The sequence below is a fragment of the Diadema antillarum genome, unplaced genomic scaffold, assembly GCF_040938485.1.
Source record: "Diadema antillarum isolate AM-2024a unplaced genomic scaffold, OU_Dant_1.0 seq00000854_RagTag, whole genome shotgun sequence".
NCBI lineage: Eukaryota > Metazoa > Echinodermata > Echinoidea > Diadematoida > Diadematidae > Diadema > Diadema antillarum.
In genome coordinates, this window is record NW_027271725.1 from 652,858 (window position 1) to 680,744 (window position 27,887).

Genomic DNA, 27,887 nt, shown 5'->3' on the forward strand with positions numbered 1-27,887 from the left:
AATGCTTCCCAGAAGCTCCATCAGTAGGTACTATAAAACTAGAAACATTCATGGCATGAAACTTTTGCAATTTGGAGGCGACTGCAATCTATGCAGCATGGAATTCTTGCAGATTGCAGCTGGCATTCAATGCATTGTGCAGAAAAAACTTTCACATGTGTTTTATTTTTGTAAATCTTGGCTCCACACAAAATTCTCGAAAGTTTCATGAAAAGTAAATATGTCTGGTTTCACAGTAGTCAATAGATGACAGCGATCAGTGATAGTTTGTGCTTTAATCGGTGCAATATGCATATTTGGCCATTTAGCTGCTTTGATGTAATAAAAAAATAAAATCCTGAAAGAACACACTAAAACATCAAATAAATGAAAGTGGTAATGAAAACCTCTCCTTACCGGAACAACCCCCACAGTACTGCCTTCTTCTTCATGGCTAGGTAGAAGAGAGAAGAATCCAGAGGGTTTCTGTTGGCCTGAAACTGTGACTTTGCAACCTGCAAATAGCAATAACAGACCCAAAAACAAACAGGAAACCATTATCATTTGCACATAACATCTTAAACAATTTCTCCTTTGCAGCAGAAAAAAAAGAAACTACAAATTTACCTTTAGTTTAACAGTTGGTTCGTGACATGCAAATTGTTAACTGCTTTTGATTGATACATGCATACATTTTGTCATTTTTTTGAGAAAGAATGGCATGCACATTTATATGGTAAAGAGCTAACAACAAAATCATAAATTGAGATAATCCATTAGGACTACAAACAGTTTAACCATTCCTGTGCCAGGGACTTTAGACAGTGTGTAGAGTGCTATGGGGATTTCTGTGCCAGGCTGATCTCAAGGCACACAAAGGGTTCACTGATTTTATCAGATGCAGAACTCCTTGGTGCATAACAAAACTATTTTCAGACTAACTGATAGGACAGTACTATCCACAGCAGACACAAGATATATTGTCTGTCAATTGGTTTTAGGTATTGGGGAAGTTATTTTCAGTTCTGTACGCACTCAGGTGCCAAGTACACATGCTACTAGGAATATTGCCAAAAGTTATTCATATTGACGTAAAAATACATGCATGACTGTACAATAATTGCACTATTTACATGGACATCACTTAACATGGCATTGAAGCCAGATGATGTGAATAGGAAAAAGTGATTGGGTCTTGTTTAACTAGCAATCATTTTGTATAATTTCCTTTGAGGTGTTTCTTTCCAATCCACAAATTTCTTGACAGAAATAAATACATTGCACTGCTTGCCTTTTCGATGCATCTCTTCAGGGTGGTGTTGTTGCGGACCCACCAGCCGACGCCCACTGACCGAAGCTCCGCCCAGGTGGGCGTGCCCTTCTGCATACCTGGTATGAGTGACAGCAGCTCCTCCTCGGCCTCAGAGTGGAATGCCCAGGCAAAGTGACAGGTGGCCAGTCCTTGGTGTTTCCATTGCACCTGTTTGCCAGAATCAGAACAAGACAAACAATGAAATCTACACAAAACTACAATATGTTTTCATGACAATTGTTTGCTAGTGACAGAAATAGACAAAAAAGCATGAAATCTACACAAGAATACGTTTTCATTGCACCTGTTTACCAATGCCAAAAAAAAGACAGAAACAAAACAAAATCTACACAAAACTATGTTTTCACTGCACCCGTTATACCAATGCCATAAAAAAGACAGGAACAAAATAAAGTCTACACAAAACTATGTTTCCATTGCACCTGTTTACCTATGCCAAAAAAAAAAGACATACACACACTAAAATCTACACAAAGCTATGTTTCTACTGCACCTGTGTGTCAATGCCAGAAAAAGACAGAAACAATAAAATCTACACAAAGCTATGTCCTCATTGCAACTGTTTACCACTGCCAGAAAAAAAAAAAGGACAGGACCAAAATAAAATCTACACAAAACTATGTTTCCATTGCACCTGTTTGTCAATGCCAGAAAAAGTCAGAAAAAGACTGCAATCTACACAAAACTTTGGGAATGGATTAATGAGCACTCAGGTGCTGGTTATTAGACTTGACACAGCACTTTGTCAGAACCCAAGAGTAATGTTGTAAGAACCTGTTTGTGATCAGGATTTCTACTCTTCCTATAATCATATTACCACTGGACATTTTCAGAAGAGTCATCAGAAAATATGCAAATTTTAGCCAAAGAACAGTGACCTTTGACCTTTGACCTCAAGGGATTCTATCAAAAATCCAATTAGCACATTTACACCTGATGTAGCATGCTTGAGCAACGTACCAATAAAATTCATAGAGGTGTTGTGTGTGTTTTTTTTAATTGTGATAAGGAGCTGTGGAACATACGGGCAGACAACCCTGAAAAATGATGCCTCCAGCGCCACACAGGGTGGAAGAATTAAAAGACAATGTGAGTACACCAGGCACAAGATGTGGCTACTATAGGGTAACCAGAGGCTTCTGGATGGGCACAAACCTGTTGGTGGAGCGGAAGGGATTTGGTGAGGCAGACATGGAAGCGCATGGCGAGCAGAAATCGAAGACCGCACTCATCCAGCGTCTCTCCTGGAGAAATGAGGCACAATCAAGATATGACTCTAGGGATTGATTCCTTTTCCCACCAACATTTTCTCATCCACATTCATATCTCTTCCTCTCTATTTCTTGCTCTCTTTTCATTTTTCTCTCTCACTAGCTGCAGCCACTCTACATGAAACAATGCATAGTTTGAGTGATGTGAAATTACCCATAGTTTTGGTCTCTAAACCATGAACTCTCTTTGAATTAAAAGAAACAAAAACAAATGCACAACAGCGTGCAATATAATTCACAACGTGTATAAACAACATGAAATGGATCTAATCACCGGACAGGCTTCTCAAAGTTTCAGTCCTGTGAGGTTACACTACACAAAAACTATGCATAGTTTTGTGAGAAGAGAGAAACTTCTCAAGTGCATGCAAGAAGTATAATACATGGTCGCATGTTTCTGATGGCTTGAAATCAGAGGAATTTCAGGAATGTTGTAATGTGCTGCCATGGAGGACAAGAGTGGTGACTAACCTGCATGAGAGGAATCAGAGTTCCCAACATTGGCATATCCTGCCCCTTCTCTGCCTATCACAGTGCCTGCTCAGAAAAACCAACACATAGAGAACAAAAATGTTTTACTATTACATTCATTCAAGTATTACCTAAGTAGATGACAAAGACCAGGGGGGTGTTTCATCAACGTTTGTCAGCGCTGACAACTTGAATCACCAGTGACAGTCAGTGACCAGAGCATCTCAGCCAATCAAAACCAAGGATTTTGCTGAAATTGTCAGTGCTGACAAACGCTGATGAAACCTCCCCCTGATTCTTTTACATTCTACATGACAGAATTCCAAACAAAGTAGAGAAATTATGCACTGTACTCGACTAACCACCTTGACCATCGTAGTAAAACATAAATACAATTTTCCAGGATTTCATATCTCCTCCTTCCTCACTTTACACATGTGAAAAGTCATATTTGACAACTGTAAACATTACATACCATCCTCAATGAACTCATCTAAGTTTGATATTAAAATGTCATATGCGAGTTATGCTGGCATTAGGGTACGATCACTGTATATGAATTCTGCAATTGTAATTTGGGTTTATGAAATGTATCTGCTATTTCTTTCCTTTTGCCAAAATCTCCATTAGATTTTCACTAGTATAAATGGGAGGACAGATGATGTGTGGTGTCAGAGAATGAAAAACAAGGAAAGTTTTTTTTTTTTTTTTTTTCAATCATTGCTACCGAAGCTGGCGAGCAGGGAGGGATAGCTACAATGTATGTAAACTGACCTGCACTGCCTCCACTGTGAGACGTGATCTCTGTCTTGGTGGAGGCAATGGTGTCTGCCAGAGCTAGTAGGTGCATCTGGTCAAGAGAGGACAAGCCAGGAAGGTGCATGTGAGTCAGGTAGTTGGTCAGCAGCTGTGCCTGACCAACGGTGAAGTACGCAGGGTCCTTCAACTTGCTGGAGACAGACGCAGCCCCATCCTGAGGCGACCTGAGTTCACCGCTGGGTTCCAGTGACGAGGGGAAGCCATCGGCACTGGTCGAGAAGAGCTGCGAGTAGTCCTGCGTGTCTACCATCTCAAGCTCATCGGGAGGCCCCAGGATGCTCATTGTACGGCTGGCTCTAGTGACAGTGGGCGCAGTGGCCACAGTGACCGGTGTGTCAGCTGACGTCAGATGATAGAGGGGTAAGGGTGGAACTGAGACCAGTTCTATGTAGTCCAACTTTGGGCCACTGTCGTCCAAGACTGAGGGCTCCACTGGGCTGTGAGCAACAGAGAGTGTTTTGAGGCTGCGGCGAAATTGCTCTTCCTCATCATCCACTATCTTGTCCCCCTGCTTGGACACTCCTGCTAGAAGAGATCTTTTCACCGCCTCCTCCCCAGCAATGCAGTTCACCAGATGAACAAGAATGGCCTTCACACGTCGTATCTTGCCGCTGCTCATGAGGCCCATTAGCTGTTTGGGATGATATTGTGGAAGAACAGGGCAGGCAGAGTATGAGATCTCAAAGAGTCCAAAGTCCTGTGTGACATCATCCCTGTCTTCCTCCTGCTCCTGGTTTGATGACATCATCCCGGACCCTCTGAGGAGCTCGCTCATGTCATTGTAAGACTTTTCTCGATCAGTTCTTGACATTGGGACAGTCTGAAGGTTGACTGATAGACTTGAGCTGACACTCTTCTGAGAGACTACCGTCTCTGCCACACTAGGAACAGGTCTCCTGTACTTGCGTCTCCGTGATCTCCAGTTTTCTTCTCTCCACTGGCAGTAAACCTGCATCTCATTCTGAAGTCCAATCACAAGGATTCCAGCCCTGACCCAGGACAACATCTTGGAATGGGGTGCTATGCCATCAACAGAGGTCAATTTGACAGTTCTGAGGGGCATCCACTTGGCACCTGTGGTCTCCCCCATGGTTGCACCCCTCTGCAGTCCCGTTGGAGGCATTATCCTGTCCTCTGGAATCCCATCTGAGCCAGCTTCAAAAAGTTCTGTTGAGACTGGGGCAAATACCACCACCTTTGATCCCATGCCAACTGTCAGGATGTGTGTCCCATCCTCTTTGGAGACCCATGAGAGTTGTACAGGGAGTGACCAGTCATCAGAGTGTGACTGCCTCCCTCTGTGGATGCTGCGCTTGCGTTGTGCCACTGCAGCCGGCAGGCTCTCTGGGGATGGAGGGCTTCCACAGCTCGAGCTCGGGGAGCCAGAGATGTTGAGGAAGTCATTCACCTTTGAGCTGCGCTTCATTGTCTTATAACTGACGACATCTGACTCTAGGACCTCATCATCTCCTTGGTGCATCCATGCCTTGAGGTCAAGGACCCCAAGGTCAATCACCTCTTCAATCGTCCACTCTGACCCACCTGTTGACTCGCACTCATAGATTCCTAGTTTGAGTGAGACCGGTTCCGGATCTAGCATACTCCTCGGAGCAGTCATCCTGTAGATGCATGCAATGCGGCCATTGTACGCACAGCTGAGTGCGACAGGAAGCCCACCAACAGAGAGGGCGCTGTCAGGTTCAGACTGTACCACAAGTTTCCACTCCTCCCACTTGTAGGAGGCCCGTGTGAAGCTATCCTGCTGGGACGGATCAATGTCTTGATGCAGTTCTTCCTCCTCATCGAAACTGGCCTGAGAGCCATCCCGTGGCGACATGTTACACATCCAGAAGCGTAGCTTGCCATCAGAGCATGCTGTCGTGAACAAGTACGGGGCTACACATGCTGGGTAGATGCTGGACGAGCTGAGATGTCCAGCCGCTGGTGTGGCACTGATCACCTCCACTCCGGACGGAAGGGTCAACTTCTGGCTGCAAACCTTGTGCGAGAATGTCTTGATCTTGCTGGACACCCTCTCTGTGTTCTTCTTGGAGTCATACTGTGCTGATGCGCTTCCCTCCGACAGGTTACTGGAAGAATCGTCGGGAATATCGTCTTCCAAGTCTGACTCCTCGTCAGAAACCAGGCCATCACACTGAACTGAAATGAAAGAAACGTAAACAGTTGAAGAACTCAGTTGCCGTCTTCAGTGATATGCATACAAGCTGTATGAGGTGCAACAGCAAAGCGACTTGTGGAGTACATTATGTAGACATATAAACAAAGAAGGCTTTACAGTTTGAATCATGGGTTTCTGAAGTACACATACACACCCACAGCTAGGATGCAACACACTTTTCATGAAGTATTACAAACTAAGTTTAACTTGATGATTCCTGTCAAATTTTGATGAAATCATACAGTATACTGTATATTTTCATGGCCTGAAATTTTTGCGAATTGGAGTAGATGGCTTTTTTCACAACATAAATTTCACGAATTGCACCTGGCATTCAATGCATATAGTGCATGTAGACAGGAAACTTTGCGTGCATATTGATTTCGTGAATCTTGGCTCTAGCGAAATTTGCAAAATTAAAATGCATGCAAATATGTCTGGTTTTACAATGACCACGTGGCCCACCTATATACATCTGCGATACAAACTGGTTCTTCCAGTGTGCAACAAAACTGCATTCAGTCTTGCCATTACAGCCCAGCAAAAGAGAAATTGCAGAGTGATCAAGTACAATAACATAAAAGATCGAAACAAAAAAATGGAGGAAAACTTTTTATTGTCTGCCATTCCATCGTGAAAAGACTATAGAGTAGACCGGCCATTATGAATAGGACATATTTGAAAGGATGAAACTTCTGGCCAGAACTTACCACTGCCTCCTTTGGACAGCTCCCTCTCGAGGCGGATGTACCACATGTGCACCACAGACTCCCCGCCGGACTTGCGTTCGACCACGACGAGGAAGAAGCGCTCCTCGAAGAGATTGGTGTGGAGAGGAGATGAGCTCGTGCTGCCCATCCTGTGACTGGATCTGGAATGCTTGACCTTACCGTCTGGCCCGGAGATAAACTGCTGCTGGTATACGTGCATCAGCTGAACATTTTTCCAGTTCTGAAAGAGAGAGTAAAAACAAAAAATATTATTAATTCTTGGTTGTCAAGTTTATATCCATTTTCATTGAAACTGATTTGCAACATACACATTCCGCCCTTATCTTTGTTAAAGTGCTATCTCTGACTGCTCCAGATATATATATATATATATATATATATATACCTTTCAGTTAAAAAAATGTTTCTGCTTGTGTGCACAAGGATGAAAACAAGAAAGAGTAATAGGTCCTGCTTGTTACAAGTCATTTCTCCCCTGATTTTCCTATTGCTATTGTTACGCCCTACCCAAGAATCTGGGCTGCTACCGACAGACAAAAGGGAGTTATGAACACCTGGACAGAACATTCTTGTGTATAGAAATCTGGCCTAGCAACAATACATTGCTGAAATCATACAGTGTCTGGCTGCCAGTGTGGAGCAGCACTGTGCTGGGGAAGCTACAGGTGTTTGCACAGAACAATGCAAGTTGATTTGATACATAGGGGCAATAAAACCACATGTCATACTGGCTTCATAGAAGCAACCTCAGTAGCTATGCAGCAGTTGCAGGGGCAGCAGTTAGACTGCAGGGTCTGCTGGAAAAGGCTTGAGCAGACGATATGAGGTCGGATACCGGCAGTTTTTAGTCACCAAACTATGGCGTTAACTTGGGTCAGTCGGGTGTACGTAGACAACCCGTGCACGCCGTGCAAAGATAACCCCAGCTCGTGACAATGTGTTCGGGCCACTTCGGACAAGGAAGGAACCCGCCGTGTACTACACGTCCAGTTTGAAACCGTCCCTTCGACGAGGTCTTGCACTCCGTCTTCGCAGCGAACTGTTTCGTGTTCGACTTCGACGATCACGGAGACAACTTCAGCATGACAATACCAGATTTTGTTTATCCCGAAAGAAACACTTTGGACTGTTAATATTCAAACCCCTAATTGCACAGGTAGTATAAACTGACGAGTTATCGCAAGTGTTGAGTTTAATCAAAGAAGCTTATGTAAAACCATATCAGTAACGGGAGTAAAGTTTAGGCAATATTCATGGCCATATTGCGAAGCATTTGTTAAGTTTTCTCTATGCTATGAATAGTTAGGAGATTGATATGAATCCGGCGTTCAAGCATTACGTCGTTAGAGTGAGATTTGAGGTGTCATGATAAGCATTGACTGAACTGCGTGCATGGGCGTATGTGACATGTCTGTGTGTTGTTTTGTTTCTTGTACCACCACCTTATTTGTATCTAAATTGAAAGACCGGAAATAAAACTTATAATTTCCGGAATTATGGTGTTTTGTGCTTACTTTGTCTGAGTACTGTATTCGAGGAGTCAAACTGGACCAACAAGCAATCACACGCTTTCACCGGCTGTGACACTGCTTACCATATACGCCACATATTTCACAGGGTGTTTATTGTGATGAATTTTGCGAGTCAGGTGCCATTCGAAAATATAAGAAAATGCAAAAATAGAAATTCTGATCCCAACATAAAATACATGAACAAGTTATGTGATAACGGCTGTACTCCATGATTGCAAATTTAACAATTCACAAAATTGTCAAAAATTAGACTTCCTAAATACATGGCGTATACAGCACTGCTTTTGATGTGGACTTTAAACCTTCCATGACAATATGTTGCTACTGTTGTTTTTGTTGTTGTTGCTGGTGGTGGTGGTGGTGGGGTGTGTGTGTGTGTGTGTGTGTACATGGCATGCTCCTCCAGTGGACAAGAAATGTCCACAGGGAGAGTTTTATTCAAAGTGAGAGTTCTCTTTAGTGCAAGCAATTATTCATTACCTGTTTGGCATTGGTCAGTGGGTCCAACTCGATCACGCACCCAGGTCGAGAAGTGGACTGGAGGCTGATGACCTGAGGTGACCTCTGACCTTTTGCCTCTTCCTCTCCGTTGGCGTTCTGCAGGAGGAATGCTGTGACTGGCGAGCTACTGCTCAAGTAGCCCTAAAAACCACACAAAGAAATGGTGACATGAGATTCAAAGCTGTCATGGAGGATGGGGTAAATGTATTCGCACGTAACAATGTGGTTTTAATTGAGCATTGGCCTTTGAGCTACTCACATGCACAAATCATGATACTTCTGCTGACACTACAGGTGAATATTGCACACAAAAGATCACTACTGGCTACCTGGTACACTGTACCTATCTTGATGTGAGGCTTTCATTTATACCATTTATGGCCTCTGAATTACAGAAGGGAATTTACCCAGGCTACTTTCTGATTAGTGAAAAAAAAAAAACAGCTGTGATTCATGATCTCATAATATATAATGCTGACCACTTCCTTATGATAACACTTCATTTTCTGTATGACAGAAGTCCAAATCTCTCAAACTGGCAAATATGCATTCACAAACACTTTACATTGATATCATGCACTGAACAAGGATTCATATTCTGACTAGTAACCAGTGTATCATTCACACTTCACTTAACTGGACATATTCAATACACCCCTAACAATTTTTACTGGTGTGGTTAAATCAGTACTGTAGACATGATAAGCAGCAGAGAAAATATATCCATCTAGACCAACCTCCAGCTGGTTGCTGCTGGGCGTGATCTCATTGAGGAGAGACCTGGCATCGATGACAGCCTGAAAGACTCTCAGGCTGTAGCCATCCGAGGCAATGAAGCAAGCACTGGGCGAGTTGGAGATGGGGCCAAGGCATGAGCTCGGAAGCAGACTCGGCATCCAGGCGATGTGGGAGAAGGCGGAGACAAACGGTGAGTTGATGCGTGCCAGCTCCATGACTCCGCCCCCTTTGCCGAGGGGGCCCACGTTGAAGACCCTCCACAGGATGAGCTCGCTGCAGAGGCCCGTCGGGGCACTCATGTCTGGCCAGTTCAGCTCGGCATTCACCTGCTCCATGAGCTCATCTGGTAAGATGATTTCATCCTTCTCATTGAAGTCCTGAGTCGAGCCCTCGACGGTTGAGTTGTATAGTGTCATCAGCCTGCTGTGCTCACTCTCTGACAGCACATTCTTGCCAAAGAGGTTGATTGCACCAGGTCCCTGTGGCAGTGACGAGGTTCCTGCCTCCATGGCCATGCTGGCACGCTTCACGATGGAGGCACGCCGCGATATCATGGAAGTCCTTCTGCTGCGGCTTGTCGCCACATCAAAGTCCACCTCCACCTTGGGGATGTTGTGGTGTGAGGTTGTGAGGAGGAGGGGCAAGATTGGATGGCAGGCCAGGTGATTCAGGCTGAAGCGATGGCCGCATGCACGTCCCATGTGATTCACATTGAGCACAGTCTGGAACTTGGAGCCCTCCTGGAAGCTGATCTCCCACTGGTTCAAGGATCCATTGGTGTGCTTAGACAGCATGGACACCTTTGGGGTGAAGGCAAAGATGTCCACACCTGATGGTACCTGGCTCAGATATTTGGCAAAGCTGTAGCTGGGGGTCATCCCTGGTGCCTCTGCCGGTGACATGGGATCCAGCAGGCGTCGACTTGCCCTGGGATCCATGGTGAGATTGCTACGGTACAGGACAAGGTTGTTGCACAGGGTGGTGGCATCAAACGTTGGGAAGGCATGGGGTATGCGGCAAGAGAAGCTGACCTGAGGCTGCCGGTGGACACCAGGGATGTGTTCATCCATCCAGTCCACCAACCACAGCAGGAAGGAACCGTCAATGGGGTGGATGCTGTAGAGCATGTCGGCATTGCAGTGCCATTCTTTGATCAGTTCCTGAAACTTTTTCTCCACAGTCCTCTGGGCCTGCACCCCGCCCCTTGTCAGTGTGGGAACCGGGCTGCTGTTCGGCGAAAAGGGACTGGTGTTCAGATTGTCGGGACGGGATGGTGTCTGGATGCTTGGGCTGTCAATGTTGGCATCTTTGGTGAAGTCTGAGGAAAGAAATGAAAGCCTAAGCTTAGATATTTCACATACAACATCTACATATATTCAATTTTGACAGCACTCCTCTCTCTCTACTTGCAATAAAACTGTAAATTTTTAAAAGATTGTGATCCTGATGTTAGTTTGTTACAAAAAATGCAGAAAAGCAATAATGATTGTTAGATAATTTGATCTTCATATTAAGAACAGAAATCAACCCGAGCATAGGTCAAGGAAAATACACAATATCTGTGGCGTTTGAACATAAGAGGACCTATTCCTGTACAGATCCTTGAGATAGACCCATGAAAGTAAGAAACAAATGAGAATGATGATGATGCTAACTGGTATTATTCACACCTTGTACAGTCAACATGTGAAATCTCCCTACATAAAAAAGCCCCAATGTTTCAGGAGTTGTTGTCTTCCAAAGTTGGTTTCAACATATCCCTTGTGACATTGTGATTGGCTGAAAGTTAGGATAGCATATATCAGATTCCCTTCTACTTGCTTTGACCGTTTCATAGCATCTTCTGTTTCCATTCTAGTCAAGAGGTTTGCTTGATTATGTGACTGTATTTCACATTACTTCACAGATCAAACACTGTCATGTCTACTTGAAGAGTTGCCATTTAATGCAGCAATGACCCCATGTCCATCTCCTCACTGTTTGTTGTTTTGTATTTTCAGTGAAAACTATTTGATTAAAGTCATAAAAAAATAGAACTATCACTCATTGTGATTAATATACCCCCACCCACAACTGCGGATATTAGCTCAACCAGGATTTTTTTAAAAACTTTTTAATGAAAACAACAATACCACGGCAATGCACTGTCCAACAGTAAATAAATGTATTGCTCACTGTCAGTCAAATGTCCCACATCTCAAGTCAAGTGCTCAAAAAATGAGTGAGTGACAAAAGAGTTTTTGCACATCTAGGTAATGCAGAGGTAACATGTGCCAAATATGAAGCCAAAATGCTCTAAACAGAGAGAGTTAGGATCTAATTGAAATGTTTATATGATTTTTATTCAAAATGCACTGTTACCATGGCAACACATTGTTCAACAATGATGAAATACAAAGTTTGCATATCTCTGTACTACATTGGTTGCATGTGCCAAATTTCAAGCCAAATGCTCAAAGACTGAGGGAGTTACCTGAATCCACAACATTTTTATATGATTTTTAATTCAAACTATGCTGTTACCATGGCAACACAATGATCATCAATGACGAAAGGTTAAGTTTGCACATCTACGTACCATAGCGGTCAGGTGTGCCAAATTTCAAGCTAAATGCTCAACGACTGAGGGAGTTGGCGGAATCCACATGCTTTTTGGTGAAAAAATGTTGTTACCATGGCAACGCATTGTTCAACAATAATGACAGATTAAGTTTGAACATCTATATGCTATAGTGGTCACATGTGCCAAATTTCAAGCCAAATGCTAAAAGACTGAGGGAGATAACTGAATCCACAATATTTTTGCATGATTTTCATTCAAAATATACTGTTACCATGGCAACACATTGATCAACAATGACCAAGGACTACGTATGCTCATCTACGTACTATAGTGATCACATGTGCCAAATTTCAAGCTAAATGCTCAAAGACTGAGGTAGTTACCTGAATCCACAATATTTTTGTATGCATTTTAGTGAAAAGCTGCTGTTACCAAGGCAACCCATTGTTCACCACTGACGAAAGATTAAGTTTGCACATCTATATGCTATAGTGGTTGCATGTGCCAAATTTCAAGCCAAATGCTCAAAGAGTGAGGGAATTAACTGAATTCACAATATTTTTGTATGATTTTCATTCAAAATATGCCGTTACCATGGCAACGCATTAATCACCACTGACGAAAGATTACCTTTTCACATCTACATACCACAGTGGTCATGTGTGCCAAATTTCTAGCTAAATGCTCGAAGACTAAAGGAAGTTAGCTGAATCCACAATATTTTTGTATGTTTTTTGGTAAACAAAAGCTGTTACCATGGCAACGCATTGCTCACCACTCACAAAAGATTAAGTTAGCACATCTATATACTATAGTGGTCATCTGTGCCAAATTTCAAGTCAAATGCTCTAAGACTGAGGGAGTTTACTGAATCCACAATATTTTCGTATGATTTTCATTCACACTATGCTGTTGCCATGGCAACACATTGATCAACAATGACGAAAGAGTAAGTATGCACATCTACATACAATAGTGGTCACATGTGCCAATTTTTAAGCCAAATTCTCGAAAACTGAAGGAGTTAGGCTAATCCACACATTTTTGTATGATTGGTAAAAAAAAATACTGTTGCCATGGCAACAGATTCATTACCACACACATCAATTGTGTTTTGCACAAATATACATTACATTGATCGCATATCCCAAATTCAAACTGAATTTCTACAAAACTAAGAGAGTAGAGCAATCCACAACATTTTGTAAGATTTTTATGAAAATCTTCCGTTGCCATGGCAACGCATTATGAAATACTCATGAAAGAGGTCTCTTGCACATCTGCCTGTGATAGCGGTCAAACATGCCAAAATTGAAGTTAATTGCTCAAAAACTAAGAAAGTTGCTCGATCCACAAGTTTTTATGAAAATATGCCGTTGCCATGGCAACGCATTAACCGATACTAATGAAAAAGGTGTCTTGCACATCTACCTTTGATAGCAGTCACACATGCCAAATTTGGGGTCAATTGCTCAAAAAATGAGAGAGGAGTTCGATCCACAACATTTTGTTAGATTTTTTAAAAATTTGCCGTTGCCATGGCAACTCATTATGCAATACTAACGAAAAAGCCGTCTTGCACATCTCCCTTTGATAGCAGTCACACATGCTAAATTTGGGGATAATTGCTCAAAAAATGAGAGAGTAGTTCGATCCACAAGTTTTTACGAAAATATGCCGTTGCCATGGCAACGCATTATGCGATACTAACGAAAAAGGTGTCTTGCACATCTACCTTTGATAGCGGTCACACATGCCAAATTTGGGGTCAATTGCTCAAAAAATGAGAGAGGAGTTCGACCCACAAGATTTTGCAACGGACCGACCGCCCGACCGCCCGACCGCCCGACCGCCCGACCGCCCGACCGCCCGACCGCCCGACCGCCCGCCCGACCGACCGACCGACCGACCGACCGGCCACCCGACCTCAGGGTGATTCCTATATACCCCCCCCTACACACTATGTGTGGGTGGGGGTATAATAAACTGATATGTAACTACATGAATAAGATTCCAGAGCTGTCTTCACTGAATTAAAAAAAAATGCCTGATCCAGATGAAATGATTAGTATTGAATACAACTGGTAGGTGAAAATACCTTGATTTGATGAGTCTGCATTGATCTTCACTGTTGGAATGTCATCTGCAAAAAATGCAATATATGAGGTAGTTTTAAGGTAATGCAAGCATGTCCAGATTTTGAGCATGTGATAATGTGAGCATACTTATCATTACGCTACGTATACGCTAACCATTAATTGGTTAGATGCTATGTATGCCTTGCAATTCATTACCATAAAGCTACTTATACGATATGCACTCATTCATGTATGTTGGGCATTCCCATCCTTTGTTAAAAGAAGCATATTTTGGCTGGGAATTTGCAGGAATTTGAGTGTATCTGGACTTCACAAAATTTGACGAAAGAGATCTGTGTGCTAGGCATAAGTTTGCATTGTGTGCTGCAGTGTAATAGGGTCTTTTCTCTCAAACCCCTATACTCCTACAAAAGATTGATTCATTCTCAATACATTGAATGTGTGACATTGTGCCATCTAGACCCATCGAACGGCTGTGTGATACTGTACCTTCATCTGACTGGGCCTCCTGGTCAGATGTGCGGCTGTCCTCTGCGGTCACTCCCTGCTCTTCATCCGGCGGGCCTCCTAGGGTGAAATCATGTGGCCTGGTCTCTTTCCCCGTCTGCAGGAGTGTCTCAGCCGCCAGCGTGAATTGGAGCTCCTTGTTGTTTAGCCAGTTGACCACAAAGTTTGGTGCGTTGCCCTTGGTCATGGTGCCAATGGCAGGTAGAAGTGGAATGTCTAGGTAGACAAGTCAAAGGTCAAAATGGGAAAGGTCATATATTTGCCTCTGTGTTTAACTGATGCTATTTTTAACATCATTATGTGTTTTTCAGTTGGCACATCTGGGCCCCATTTCATAAAAAGTTGATATGATAGCAACTCTTGCTGGAATGGCAATCGTCATGGTAATGACAAGAATCCAGCTTCCTGGTTGATTGTTGCTACGGGAAGTTGCCATTCCAGCAAGAGTTGCTATCTTAACATCGTTTATGAAATGGGGCTCTGGACCATTAATAGCAAGAAATAATTGCAACAGCATATATGAGCCCATGATTAGTGTTGAAACCAAATATGTTTGAGTACATAGGACTTGAAACTACTTGCTAGGATGTTTTTGCAATGGTGCAAATATACAATAATATCCTTTTGACAGTTCAACTTTGAATTTATTTGCTAGCATTTATTCATTATTCAGGCACCATTTATTATAACAATCAAAGTAAATATTTTGCTATCTTCAAAGCTGGTCTCAGAAACTTGTAATCAACTTTCACACAGATTGTCACAACAAGCCATATTCTATCAAGTAACCCATGTGCAGGCCAATGTTACTGTCTCCATATATTACTGGAACACATGATGCAGTCAAGACAACTTTAAAATAAAGTACACAGGAATGACAACACTTGAGGGCAGCAGACATCCTTTACCATAGCAACAGAGAGCAATGGACGGATCAGAAGAAGAAAGGGAGGGTTGTGACAGAGTTTCACTGTAACAATTTCCTTATAGAGCATTATGGTACACTCAAACAAGTGAAAATTCCCCAACAACATATCTTGTTTATCTGGTTTCCTGCAAGGACACACAGTGCTCATCAGTGAATTCAAAAAAAAATGTGGAATAACATGCTAGGCAACTCCAAAGAACGCCACATCCACCCCCAACATCATTACCTCTTCTCACTTACAATCATGCACCAACCCTCAAGCACAGTATGATGTTCATAGCTTGCACATCAAAACATGTTTACTTTACAAGCAGAACTGACAGTGAATGAGATCAGAAAAAGTCAATGTTAGAAAATTTGCAATGCAATGGTACAATCAAAGGATGCACACAGTGTATCGCCTAAGTTTGCATGCTACTCTGTGTGGCATTAAGGAGCTACCCTATTGCTATACAACTTCAAATGTACTCTCTCACACAAACATACACAAAGTACAGTAGATAAACTGTACACTGTACACTGCTTAATACTGCTTCAGCAAATGTATTTGTAGGTTATATTCCTTCTTTTCACGAAGTGCAATGTACTTGTATTGGTAATATGAACTTGAACTTTACACAACGATGAATATTCCAAGATGTCCTTGTCTTAATCATATTCACTTTCCATATCTTATCTATGAGGGTACATTGTTCAGATATATATGTGTGTGTCCTATTAGTCACAATATCTTCATATCATACACAATAAAAGTAGAGACTTACTTACCAATCAAAAGTGTATATTAAAGCGATAAGGTAAAAATATACCGACATCACTTTATGTAAATGCTATGATTTTTTTTTTTTTTAAACAGTTATATACCAAACATTAGTTCCTTTTTTCCTGATCTTTTATTAGAATACTCCTGTATTTAACTGTAAGAAATCATGTCAAAAGGAACTACCAACAATTTCTCAGTCAGACTGAAATCTAGACTAGCCTTCCCAACATTAGGTCCTTTTTTACTGGGATATATCATTACATTAAAATGATCTTTATGTTTGACCTTTGTATTCACACAGCAGTGTGAAAAAAGTGTGATGTCATTAATCTGTGATGTGATGCCACAACACTTCTGTATTTCTGCTACCGCAATGCACACACGGGTGCAACTGGCTCATTAATTTTCAACGTAATGTGATTTTAGCTGCTGTCTCCTTTAGTGACTGCCCCGTGTGAATGTCCCTATTTGAGCCCCTATTCTGTCAGAATGTAACTCTCTCCCTTTAACTCATTCTTTCAGTCAACTTTTGACAGGGGCACTCCCAAAGCTACTCATCCGTATCATTTACCAATCAGGTCACGAGAGAACGAACCTCACATAGCCGGTCACAGATTACGAATCTAAGCCTCATTAAGTCACATGCCACAACCCCCCCCCCCCCCCCTCATTGCCATTACTCTCATCTTGCAGGAAAGACGTGAAAAGTGTCAGGTGACGGCCTCCTTAGTCCACTGTAATTCCCGCTGGATCGTTTTCCCTTCTTTCATTGCACAGAGGGATTATCTCATATTGACGTGCGTCGTCATTTGGTCATGTGACACGTATCACTAAACACTCTCCGGCTATGTCATCCATTGTTATGTAATAGCATGGACAATGTCTGTCAGTCAGTCAATCAAGTACAGATGTCTCCTGTCACAAACTAGAGGCTGCAATGAAGTCTTAATCATACAGCTCAATAAAAGTCAACATTATAGTAACTTGACTCTAATGATGGATGGGGATTTTCCATGAGCTTTTGCACATTCTCATATAACTACACAGAAAAAAAAAGAATGATAAAGCTAATTCATTGTGAACTCCACATCACTGAAAACTGACAATATTATTAAAAAGTTCTTAATGTATCAGTGATAATGTACTTGTTGGTATATTAAAGGTGATCAAGGAATGACTGAAAATTAAACTTAAGATTTCAGACGGAACAAAACGCAAAGATGCTACAGAGGATAATATACTACTCCACCCTCAGTATGTTCATCAATAAAACTCATCTCTGTTTGCATAAATAAAACTCAAATTTCATGATGAAGATATAGTTGCAGATCTTATCTTTGTGCCCATAAATAGAATTAAATCTTCCTGAGGACAGTACATTGTATATCCCTGTAGTTGCTTTTCACACAGCAGCCCTGCTGTGTGGTTCATAATCCAGTACTGGGGAAGACATTTCCTTACATCAAAATACAATGTGTGTCTTCATGCTAGAGTCAACGGGGGTATTAAAGTTAGTAGACAATACTATACATAAACATGCCAGAAAAGAAAGTGTATAGGCATACATTGTTAAGAATCAATTTTACCTTTTCCCAAAACTGTGCTTCCTGCAGAAATAACAACAGTCAAAAGAGTGACTACATGATGACAAAGGTACAACTAGATGAAAGCGACGCCTCCCTTCTGGCTTTGATAGCCATTAGCACACACGAGGTGCAAACAGCTATGCACAGATTATTAAACAACATTTATTTTCCCTTTTCATTAATGCAGTTTACAAATGCAAGCAGCAAAAATCATACAGGTAACTTCATCCAATGTCAAACTGTCAGAGGTAAGAATGACAGAAGTAATCAGATGTTTTGATGTCAAAGGTAGAAAAATGCCATGGACAAGTATAACAACATTCAGACTGGGTAATATCATCATGTTCAAGCTGCAATGATTTTTGTGTGCCCTAAATGTGAGCTAAAACATATAAAGTGCAGCTGCGGGAGAGATATTTCCTCAGATTATACTACTGGACAGTTTGACTTTTTTTTTCTTTTTTTTTTTGCTTGTACTAAACATTTGTCACATGAGTGATTGCATGCGGCAAAGTCATTAACTCAACATTTTGCTCATTCATGGCCTATGCCCATAAGGAGTTAAGATTTTGATTTCATGGTTAGTGGGAATTGTTTCTACTTGTATTGCTGAATTCCAGCTATGGTATACAAAGGCCTGAGAGACAGTATACTTTGAACACCTGCAGTATTCCTGAAGAACAGGTCACTGTTAACATCAATATTCAAATTATGCATTGTTAGACTTCACTTCATGACAATAATTGTTAATTCAGTATAAAACTCTGATCTGAAAACTTAATCTGATGTGCTTCATGCATGCAAGTCATCATTTTGCCTTATCTAATCCCCTTTTTCTCTCTCTTACAAACAAGGGCATAAAGTTTGCCACTATGCCAGTAATGATGCGCCTCAGCTGGCTTCACAGTAAATGTGACAAGAGATGATACAGGGTATCAATTAGCATAGATTTAGACCCATTTCCTAAATGGGAAAGCACACAATTAAGCTCCAGTACAACCTGTAATACAAGCTTAGTCTTGACTTTTTAACCTCACTTTCAAGAACTATAATGATTACGCTCTCTGAGTTTATTTCTAGTGGTGCTGTAACAGCACGCAGGAAAGGAATCATTCTTTCCTTAGAGTAGGGTTACAGCTACTGATCCACAGGCCTAGTGAGAATCTTCACATTTCAAATACCATAGAATCTGAATTAAGGATATTGATACAATGCCAAAAAAGAGTAAAGCTTGGAGATAGAGTTCACACATCTCATTTGACAAGTAAGCATTAATGCATTTCTTTTAGTAGGGCCACTGAATACTATGTATCATGAGATATAAAAACAACAAAATGCAAAACTACAGAGGAATAACATCATTCATGCTAACCACTATCACGTTTCTCACCAGGGCCCCGTTTTATCAAAAATATAATCGATTATAAATTTCCTTACCACATAGGCTACCATAGACATAAAGTCGAAATCAACTTATAATCAATTTTAACTCTTCATAAAACAGGGCTCTGGTGTGCCTTTGTGATTTTTCTACAACTGTCAGCTAAAAAATAAAAAAATAAACAAACATAAAAAATTGGCTTTATTTCAACTTTATTTCAAGATCAACTTTTCATAATAAGAGCCAATTTCCCTTTAAGACTTGGTAGCATGGGGGTTGGGTGGCCTGATTCATTCGCTGCCCACTGGGATACAATAGCAAATACATGCATTAAAGCATGCATTTATTAGTAACGGACGCCTCCAGCTGATTGGTTGAGATCCTTCTGCTGTGTGTGTACTTACATAGAGATCAGTGATATACAGTGCATATCAAAAAGAAAAAGGCGTAATCCAACTTTGGAGGGCTACTATTTCATACAGTAATTGTCAGCTATGGAGAGCTCAATGTTGGTTGTGAGGAAAGATGAACTCTACCTCTTTCCATTGGTACCTAATTATGTTGACAAATGTCATGCATGACTGAGCATATGAATTTGAAAGACAACAATGACAAATTGCCCTTTTTCCGAGTTTGAGTGTCACCTTACAGACAAATCATCACAACAACAAAAGCATCAAAATAATTCATGGAGAGTTATTCGGTCTATAAACTGCACATAGAAGATTCAGGAAAAATCAAGTAAGGTTTGTTATTTTGAAGGTTCGTTAATCCAAAATTGAAAAGAAGATACATACTAATTGTACCTTGGTAACTATGAACTTATCTCATTTTTGAATGAACGAACCTTTGGAATACCAAACCTCATACCATTTTTAGATGAACAAACCTTTGGAAAAGCAAACCTTATTTCATTTTCATATTAAAACCTTGAATAATGAACATTCAGAATAACAAATTTTCGGAATAAGGAACCTTTGGAATAAATATCTGTAGGCACTGGCTTAACAACAGATCTGGGCATTTGGACCTGTATTCTCATAAAAAACCCACACTCTCATACCTTTGACCTTCAATGATAAACAAGAGACCCGCGGGTCTAGCGCTCACCTGAGTATCGCAAGTTCACCTTTCACGCAGTCACTAATCTAAATTATTCACAGCTCTACCAAAATTTGACGAGGCATTCTCAAGTGGAAGATGAAAATGTACAATAAGGGCCCAATTTTTTCAAGATTCCTTAATTTGGGGGAATTGGGGCCCCCTGGGGCCCTCTGGGTGGGGCATGGTGCCCAGTTTGATAAGTTGAGATCCTGACCACCTAGGGATGCTACCTGCCAAGTTTGACAAAAATCCATCATGAGGTTTTCAGGAAGAAGATGAAAATGTACAATTCAGGCCTCCATTTGGACCCTTCCAACCACCCCCCCCCCCCCACCCCCAAGAGGGGCACCCCTGGATCTCCTATGAACAAACTTGAAACTACAGTCATTACTGTACTCACTCATAGTATTATCTCAGCTCTATAACTTCTGATTCTAGAGAAGATTTTTAAAGATTCCTTCATTTGGGGGGTTTGGGCCCCCTGGGGGCCCCCTGGGTGGGGCATGGTGCCCATTTTAACAAATTGAGATCCTAACCCCCTAGGGATGCTACCTGCCAAGTTTGGTGAAAATGGGTCATGGGGTTCTCAAGAAGAAGATAAAAATGTACAATTTAGGCCCCATTAGGACCCCTCCTCACCCCCACCCCCCCCCCCCCCCCCCCCCCCCCCCCCCCGGGTCCAAAGGGGGGCACCCCTGATTCTGCCATGAACAAACTTGAAACTACAGTCATCAATGTGCTAACTCATAGTATTAACCTAGCTCTATCACTTCTGGTTCTAGAGAAGAAGATTTTTGCGGATTCCTTAATTTTTGGGGGTTTGGGCCCCCTGGGGGCCCCCTGGGTGGGTCATGGTGCCCATTTTAACAAATGGAGTTCCTAACCCCCTAGGGATGCTACCTGCCAAGTTTGGTGAAAATGGGTCATGGAGTTCTCAAGAAGAAGATGAAAATGTACAATTTAGGCCCCATTAGAACCCTTCCCCACCCCCCCCCCTGGGTCCCAAGGGGGGCACCCCTGATTCTGCCATGAACAAACTTGAAACTACAGTCATCAATGTACTAACTCATATTATTAACTTAGCTCTATCACTTCTGGTTCTAGAGAAGAAGATTTTTACAGATTCCTTAATTTTGGGGGGTTTGGGCCCCCCTGGGGGCCCCCTGGGTGGGGCATGGTGCCCATTTTAACAAATTGAGTTCCTAACCCCCTAGGGATGCTACCTGCCAAGTTTGATGAAAATCGGTCTTGGGGTTTTCAAGAAGAAGATGAAAATGTAAAAAGTTTACGCACGACGCACGACGGACGACGGACGACGGACGACGCACGACGCACGACGCACGACGGACGCCGGACGAAGGGCGATCGCAATAGCTCACTTGAGCCTTTGGCTCAGGTGAGCTAAAAAGTCAGATGTTACAATAGATGTGCATACATGTATGTGTTTGTGTGTGTGCATGTCTGTGTGCATTTTATGAGACTAGTCAGTAAGGGTTGTCAAGAGTGGTGTTGTGGACCATCGATCGAAACATCACCAGTTAGGGTGCCATTTTCCCTCTGGGTTTTAAAGGGGATTTCCCTCAAGCACTCCAGCAATAGACACACACCAGGTAGTGATAACGTATATGGAAGCAGGAGCCTGTCAAAAACATGTATATACGTTGCGTAGTCAAATTACTATGCGACACAATTATTTACGTTGTGTCGTAATTCAAATTACTATGTGACGTATGTTCATGTTTTTGACAGGCTCCTGCTTCCATAAATGCAACAACTCGTCCTCAACTATTCTCATAAATTTTGTAGCTCATAACAGTGCAAAGACACTGGGTCTACCTGTGTTGGGGTTGATGGTGGCCGCAATGTGGAAGTGCAAGGGATTTCCCCCGAGGCCGTTCCGGTGCACCTTCCCGTGGTAGTAGCGGTGCAGCTCATGTTCCTTCTTCTGGCTCGGCAGTGGGATGGCGTGCTCCACCTGTTTTCGCTTTTTCCTGGATTTGGGACGAACATGATATGGACAGATACTGCTTGAATGGTGATACATGAGATCTACAAAACACTGCATGTGGTGCATGAAATTTTGTCTGTTTGTGCTCTAACAATCAATACAATCTGAATGCCTAACAGATCTGAGGAATAGCTTTCAAAATGTCAAGTTCCTGATCCAGGAGACTTTCATGCTCAAAGTGTGCACGCTCAGCCTATGACGTCAGATGATCTTTACACAGCTCTTTTCTTTTTATGTCAGCATAAAATAGTGTCTAAGCTCGAATATGACACAGATACATCACAGATATCTGCATGGTATGAGACAAAAAGATTAACTAATCCCCAGCTGTTTTCTCATGCTGTATTGAATAAAAACACTGTTACAAAGTAGATATTAACCTTTAACTCCCCTTTTGACATTAACCAGTAATGAGAGAAAGTTGTGAGAGGTGAAAAGCATGTTATTTCAAAAGTATGGTTTAAACTACATCCACAATGTAGAAGCTATAGTCTGAAACTTGTAATTTTAGGCCATCACTTTATAGATTTTGGTGAGGGGTTTTTTCAGCATCATTAGAAAATTCTGACAGTTTCTATTTGTATTTCTCAGAGAACAAGGCGAGAACAAAAGAAGTAGGACAACATGAAAATCTTTTGTCATGAAATGAACCACATGGTTCAGTTCTTTTTACGACCAGTTTGATGTCTCTGTTTACATTTTAGGTACAGAGAAAAGGTTCCACTACAACGATTAGAATTACATGTACCGGCTAACCCATGGCATAATATGAAACCTGGTAAAGAGCATTTGCTTCAATGCTGGCTTGGATATACCGAAAGGTAATAACTACTCTGTTATTAGTAAGTGATACTGTTTGGACAGTCAGACAAAAGTTGTCAAAGGAGGGGGCGTGGAATGAAAAAGAATTACTTGGGGTTTAATATGAGGTATAAAATATCTTCCATAGTCTTTAAAGTCATGTCTTAGCATAAGTGGACCATGATATTCTGTTGGTAATGCAATACTCAGTTTAGGTCAGGACACGGTGTTATTCTTTTCACAAATGACAATTGATCGTACTGACTTAATGGTGCCAATTGCTACCGAACTGCTCCCTGTACTTTTCACCAGAGTCACTATCACTTGTAACTTTCGACTCACAGTCCTTCAGACCTGAGCGAGAAGGGTATTCCATGAATGGACTCTGCTTTCAGACATACAGTGATTTACAGTATAAGGGAACATTGTACCGAATAATTGCAAGCTGTGGAGTGGTGAGCCCACAGTAGACTAGCCTCCCATCCAAGTAAAGTATGCAAGCATCATTCACCTCGTATGTTTCAACCCACAATGCAATCTTTGCTTGCGAGCATTCAGTCAACTCTGCACAAACACAGTTTAGGAACCAAGATTCTGCAGCTGCACTATAATGGCATGCTCTTGGCCTTCACCATATTTCAATCATCACTTTTACCTCCCAGCACCACTGGGCAAACATCTATACACTCATCAGCAAAAATATCAAATATTGAATATATGATCCTCATCCCTGAGCTGATCAAAACAATATGAGAAAACAAATACATTTACTAGTTCTCCCAGTAACTTCAAGAGCTGATCAAAACAATATTGAAGAGAAAAAAATCAATAGTTCAATAACTATTTGAGAGTAACCTTCATCACAGTGCTTCATTTAGCCTGTTATGTGAGATGCAAATGGAGCAATTCCCACACATATGCATAAAGTTATACCAAATGTGTAGGTGAACAAAAAAAAATAAACAAAAAAATAAGATTTTGGGCAATTCAGTAGAATCCTTGCAAAACACAGTTCAAAGGATTTGGTGCTGAAAACATAATTGCATACTACAGGGGAAACTCGGTATAACGAACACTGCTATAACGAGATATCGGTTATAACGAGGAAATTTTCTCGGTCCCAAATTTCCTTCCACACAAGTCTATGTAAAATGCTACTCTTATAGCGAGATCGGCTATAACGAAATAACTGCTATAACGAGATAAATTTTGTGACTTCCAAACAAAGAAAAACATAGTAAATCAAACCTGCTATAGCGAGGTAAAGCAAAATGCCTTCGGTAAAGCTTTACTTCGCCCGTGCTATCATCTTCCGAGATTGTAAAGCTTGATGCGCCAAAAACTGTCTTGTACACACATAATCATTTTCTTCAATGCACTCCAGCTAGCACTGCATGTTGTACGTGTGAAGTGTGTGTGTGCACGCACACTGATACATGCAGAAAATATGGTGGGACGGCCATATGTATACATGACATCATCATGACGTTTAGCAGGTGTGAGGCAATCTGATGCTGTGATTGGCCTTCTACTTAGGGAATTCCCCGTCTTCACACACGCGCAGTCATAATGTACATACAGAATGTGTCACATACACACACAGCATTGTGCATACCATATATTATTCAAGCTTTCCACACAACACACACCCATACGATAACCATGCACATACCAATCCACAGACGATCTTGATACAATCGCAAGCTATATAAATTTACAAATTCAAACATCTACAATTAATAAGAAACACATTCTTGATATTGGATTTCCTTGGCAAAAACGTCTTCTTACCCATAAAGGTGAGTAATTCCCTCACACACAATATCAAGTTTTCAGTATTGATTGAAATATGATGGGTAGTCCCACATGTGCAAATTAATGTCATTATTTTATGCCTTCTTTTATGCCTACTGATATAACGAGATATCGGCTATAACGAGGAAAATGACTCGGTCCCGACCATCTCGTTATATCGAGTTTCCACTGTATTACTAATTCTGTGAAAATGACAGATTACGCCAATATTTTCTGCACACTCAAACTTAGCTTATTTGAGAGTTTTGAATATATTTTCAAGTTGTCTTGCTTTATTAAAACCTGATGATGAAGCATACATTATAAAAATTTTCAATATATATATATATATATATATATATATATTTGCCCATCGAGACATTCATCTCTCCAGATCAATGCACTTAATCACAAGCCATACATTGCTACCTAAAGATCTGTGTCACAGGTTTTTGCAAGGCAGCTTTGAGTGCCCACTGAAAGTGTCAGGAAAAAGTCTTGCAGAGATCTTTCATGGTGGCAGATAAATGTACACTGTAGGACAGATTGCTTCTCAGCATGACAATGGCATACGCTGAAGACCGACGAAGAAAGAAACTTCGACAGTTTAGGCATCAGTTGAAAATACTACTAGAGTTGGAAGGAAATATACCACAAAGGTACGGTGTAACTTGCAGGCTTGCAAAAAATTGAATTGTAGATAACCAGTGTATAGAGTTACATTTTGTTGGGGGGGGGGGGGGGGGCTGAATATGAAAAAAAAAATGGGGTTAGGAGGACATACATGTAGTACTGGGTCATTGATCTTCTATCTTTTTTTTTGTGGGGGTGTATCTTTTTTGGTAAAGTAGCATAGTTGGACATTGCATTAAATGAGCTGGATTAAAACACACACATACACACTGCAGTGTAGTTTAAATTTGACGCATCACAATGAAATATTTCTATGGGACGTCCTTTAATATCACATTAATGGATAATACAGAAGAAAAACAAAACAAGAACAACATTTAACCTAAGAGTCCCTTAAACTTCATCCTTCTCCAGGACTGTAATGATTAAACATCAAGTAGTCTGATACAAGAATGACCAGCGTAGAAAGTAATAATAGTCAAACTCTACTACAAACTATTCCATATAGTCATATTTCTTTAGCGTTATACATAGAACCAAACGTACGATGATTGACCACTATATGTTTTATATTCTTACATTAATTTACTGTACATCCAAGCCGGATATTATGATTCACTATGTTTTTATTATATTTGATGTACATTCCTTCATTGAGAAGTATGAACATAAATTGAAATTGAAATTGAAATTGAAACTGCTATTAAACATGCAGAATAGCAGCCCATGATGCAATATGCTATTAAACATGTCATTCACATTTAAACTAATGAACTTTATGCAAGCATGTCACAGCTCATGGACTGAATGTGCTTAAAACACACTTCCCTAATGAATGTAACCATCTGACTCAGCAATATTTTTAAAGTACACACAGAAAAGTTTGTTTTGTAGCTTATCACCACCTGGATAAGATGTACCATGATCATGAATCAGCATGTGCGAAACTTTAACACTTATTTTTCTTTTAAGCACACTTTGCCTGGTACCAGTATCTATTGCAACACTTGAGACTTTGTTCTGTACAGGATATTAATCGTGGCTGAAGGCATTTACACAAATGCAATCAAAATAAGAACAACTTTATAAAGGAATACAACTTGGCTGTTGAAAGCACATGGTGTTCAGTGGCTGTTTGTACAGAAAAATATTTTGGTGATGCGATGACAACATTATTTGAAGAGAGCTTCTACATTTGCTTCATGCAAGAAATGTTACTAATCATTTACAGTTTCTCTTGAGATCCATCTAGTACTTCTCCTATATCATTTCACTAAAGCTAATCATAGACTAGATGTCCTGACATTTTTTCCACGTTTGGAATTCATTTCTTTGAAAGACATGAACACAAACACTTGCGGTCTTTTTGCTAACAAAATATCTGTGGAGCTTGAGATACGGGCATTGCAGTCATAAAGCTGTAATAACCATGACCATGTAAAATGATTTATTCACTCAGCTACATTGTAGGAGCCTATATCACTATTCACTTTTGCTGATATTGTTTAGCCTTAACCCAAGGTTTCATCATTCTGCTGCTCCAGTTTTGCTGCTGTGACTCAAAGCAGCATTTTCTCTGGACACGTACACGTAACACTGTAAAACGAGGAATGTTTGCGTGCATTTTAATTTGGTGAATTCTGCGAGAGCCAAGATTCGCAAAATTAAAATGCACATGAAAGTTTTTGTCTACACTATACACATTGAATGTTAGAGGCAACTCGCAAAAATTTCACGCCGTGAAAAATATCGTGTTTTACAGTAACCCTTGCAGGATTCCTACAGAGACATTCAATTGTGATTGAGAGCCACAAAACTAATGTGGCCCACACTTCACACTACCATAGTGTTAGAGGCATTAGATGCATGGCATATCAAAAGTTATGCAGGGTGCATGCCAGTGGAACAAAAAGAAAAAAAAAAATCTATGAAGAAAGTACGAAATAACCAGTGAATCTCTGAAACAGAGGGAAAAGGGCTTGACTATGCAAGCAAGGAATGAAGAAGTAAACGTGCAGCAAACCTGGCCAAACTTTTGTCAGCCATTCGACCCCTGACAATATTAGCGCACATCATGGAAAAAAACAACAACAAAACAACAAAACATTCCAGTGCTTTTTTACGGCTTGCAAAGGTTCTAAGTGAAAAAGATGACAATAACGAGCA

The 27,887-nt window shown here is 41.1% G+C and overlaps 1 protein-coding gene across 1 annotated transcript in view; it reads right to left on the minus strand.

Moving 5' to 3' along the window:
- Window positions 1–27,887, minus strand: part of LOC139740418 (dmX-like protein 2) — a 150,289-nt gene that overhangs the window by 25,390 nt on the left and 97,012 nt on the right. The window contains exons 9-19 of the mRNA XM_071651009.1: window positions 22,322–22,476; window positions 14,706–14,939; window positions 14,216–14,260; window positions 9,554–10,872; window positions 8,796–8,957; window positions 6,763–7,003; window positions 3,829–6,033; window positions 3,055–3,120; window positions 2,468–2,556; window positions 1,271–1,459; window positions 397–494 (exon numbers count right to left, since the gene is read on the minus strand). Coding sequence (XP_071507110.1) covers window positions 397–494; window positions 1,271–1,459; window positions 2,468–2,556; window positions 3,055–3,120; window positions 3,829–6,033; window positions 6,763–7,003; window positions 8,796–8,957; window positions 9,554–10,872; window positions 14,216–14,260; window positions 14,706–14,939; window positions 22,322–22,476 — 4,803 coding nt within the window. The remainder of the gene's footprint in view (window positions 1–396; window positions 495–1,270; window positions 1,460–2,467; window positions 2,557–3,054; window positions 3,121–3,828; window positions 6,034–6,762; window positions 7,004–8,795; window positions 8,958–9,553; window positions 10,873–14,215; window positions 14,261–14,705; window positions 14,940–22,321; window positions 22,477–27,887) is intronic.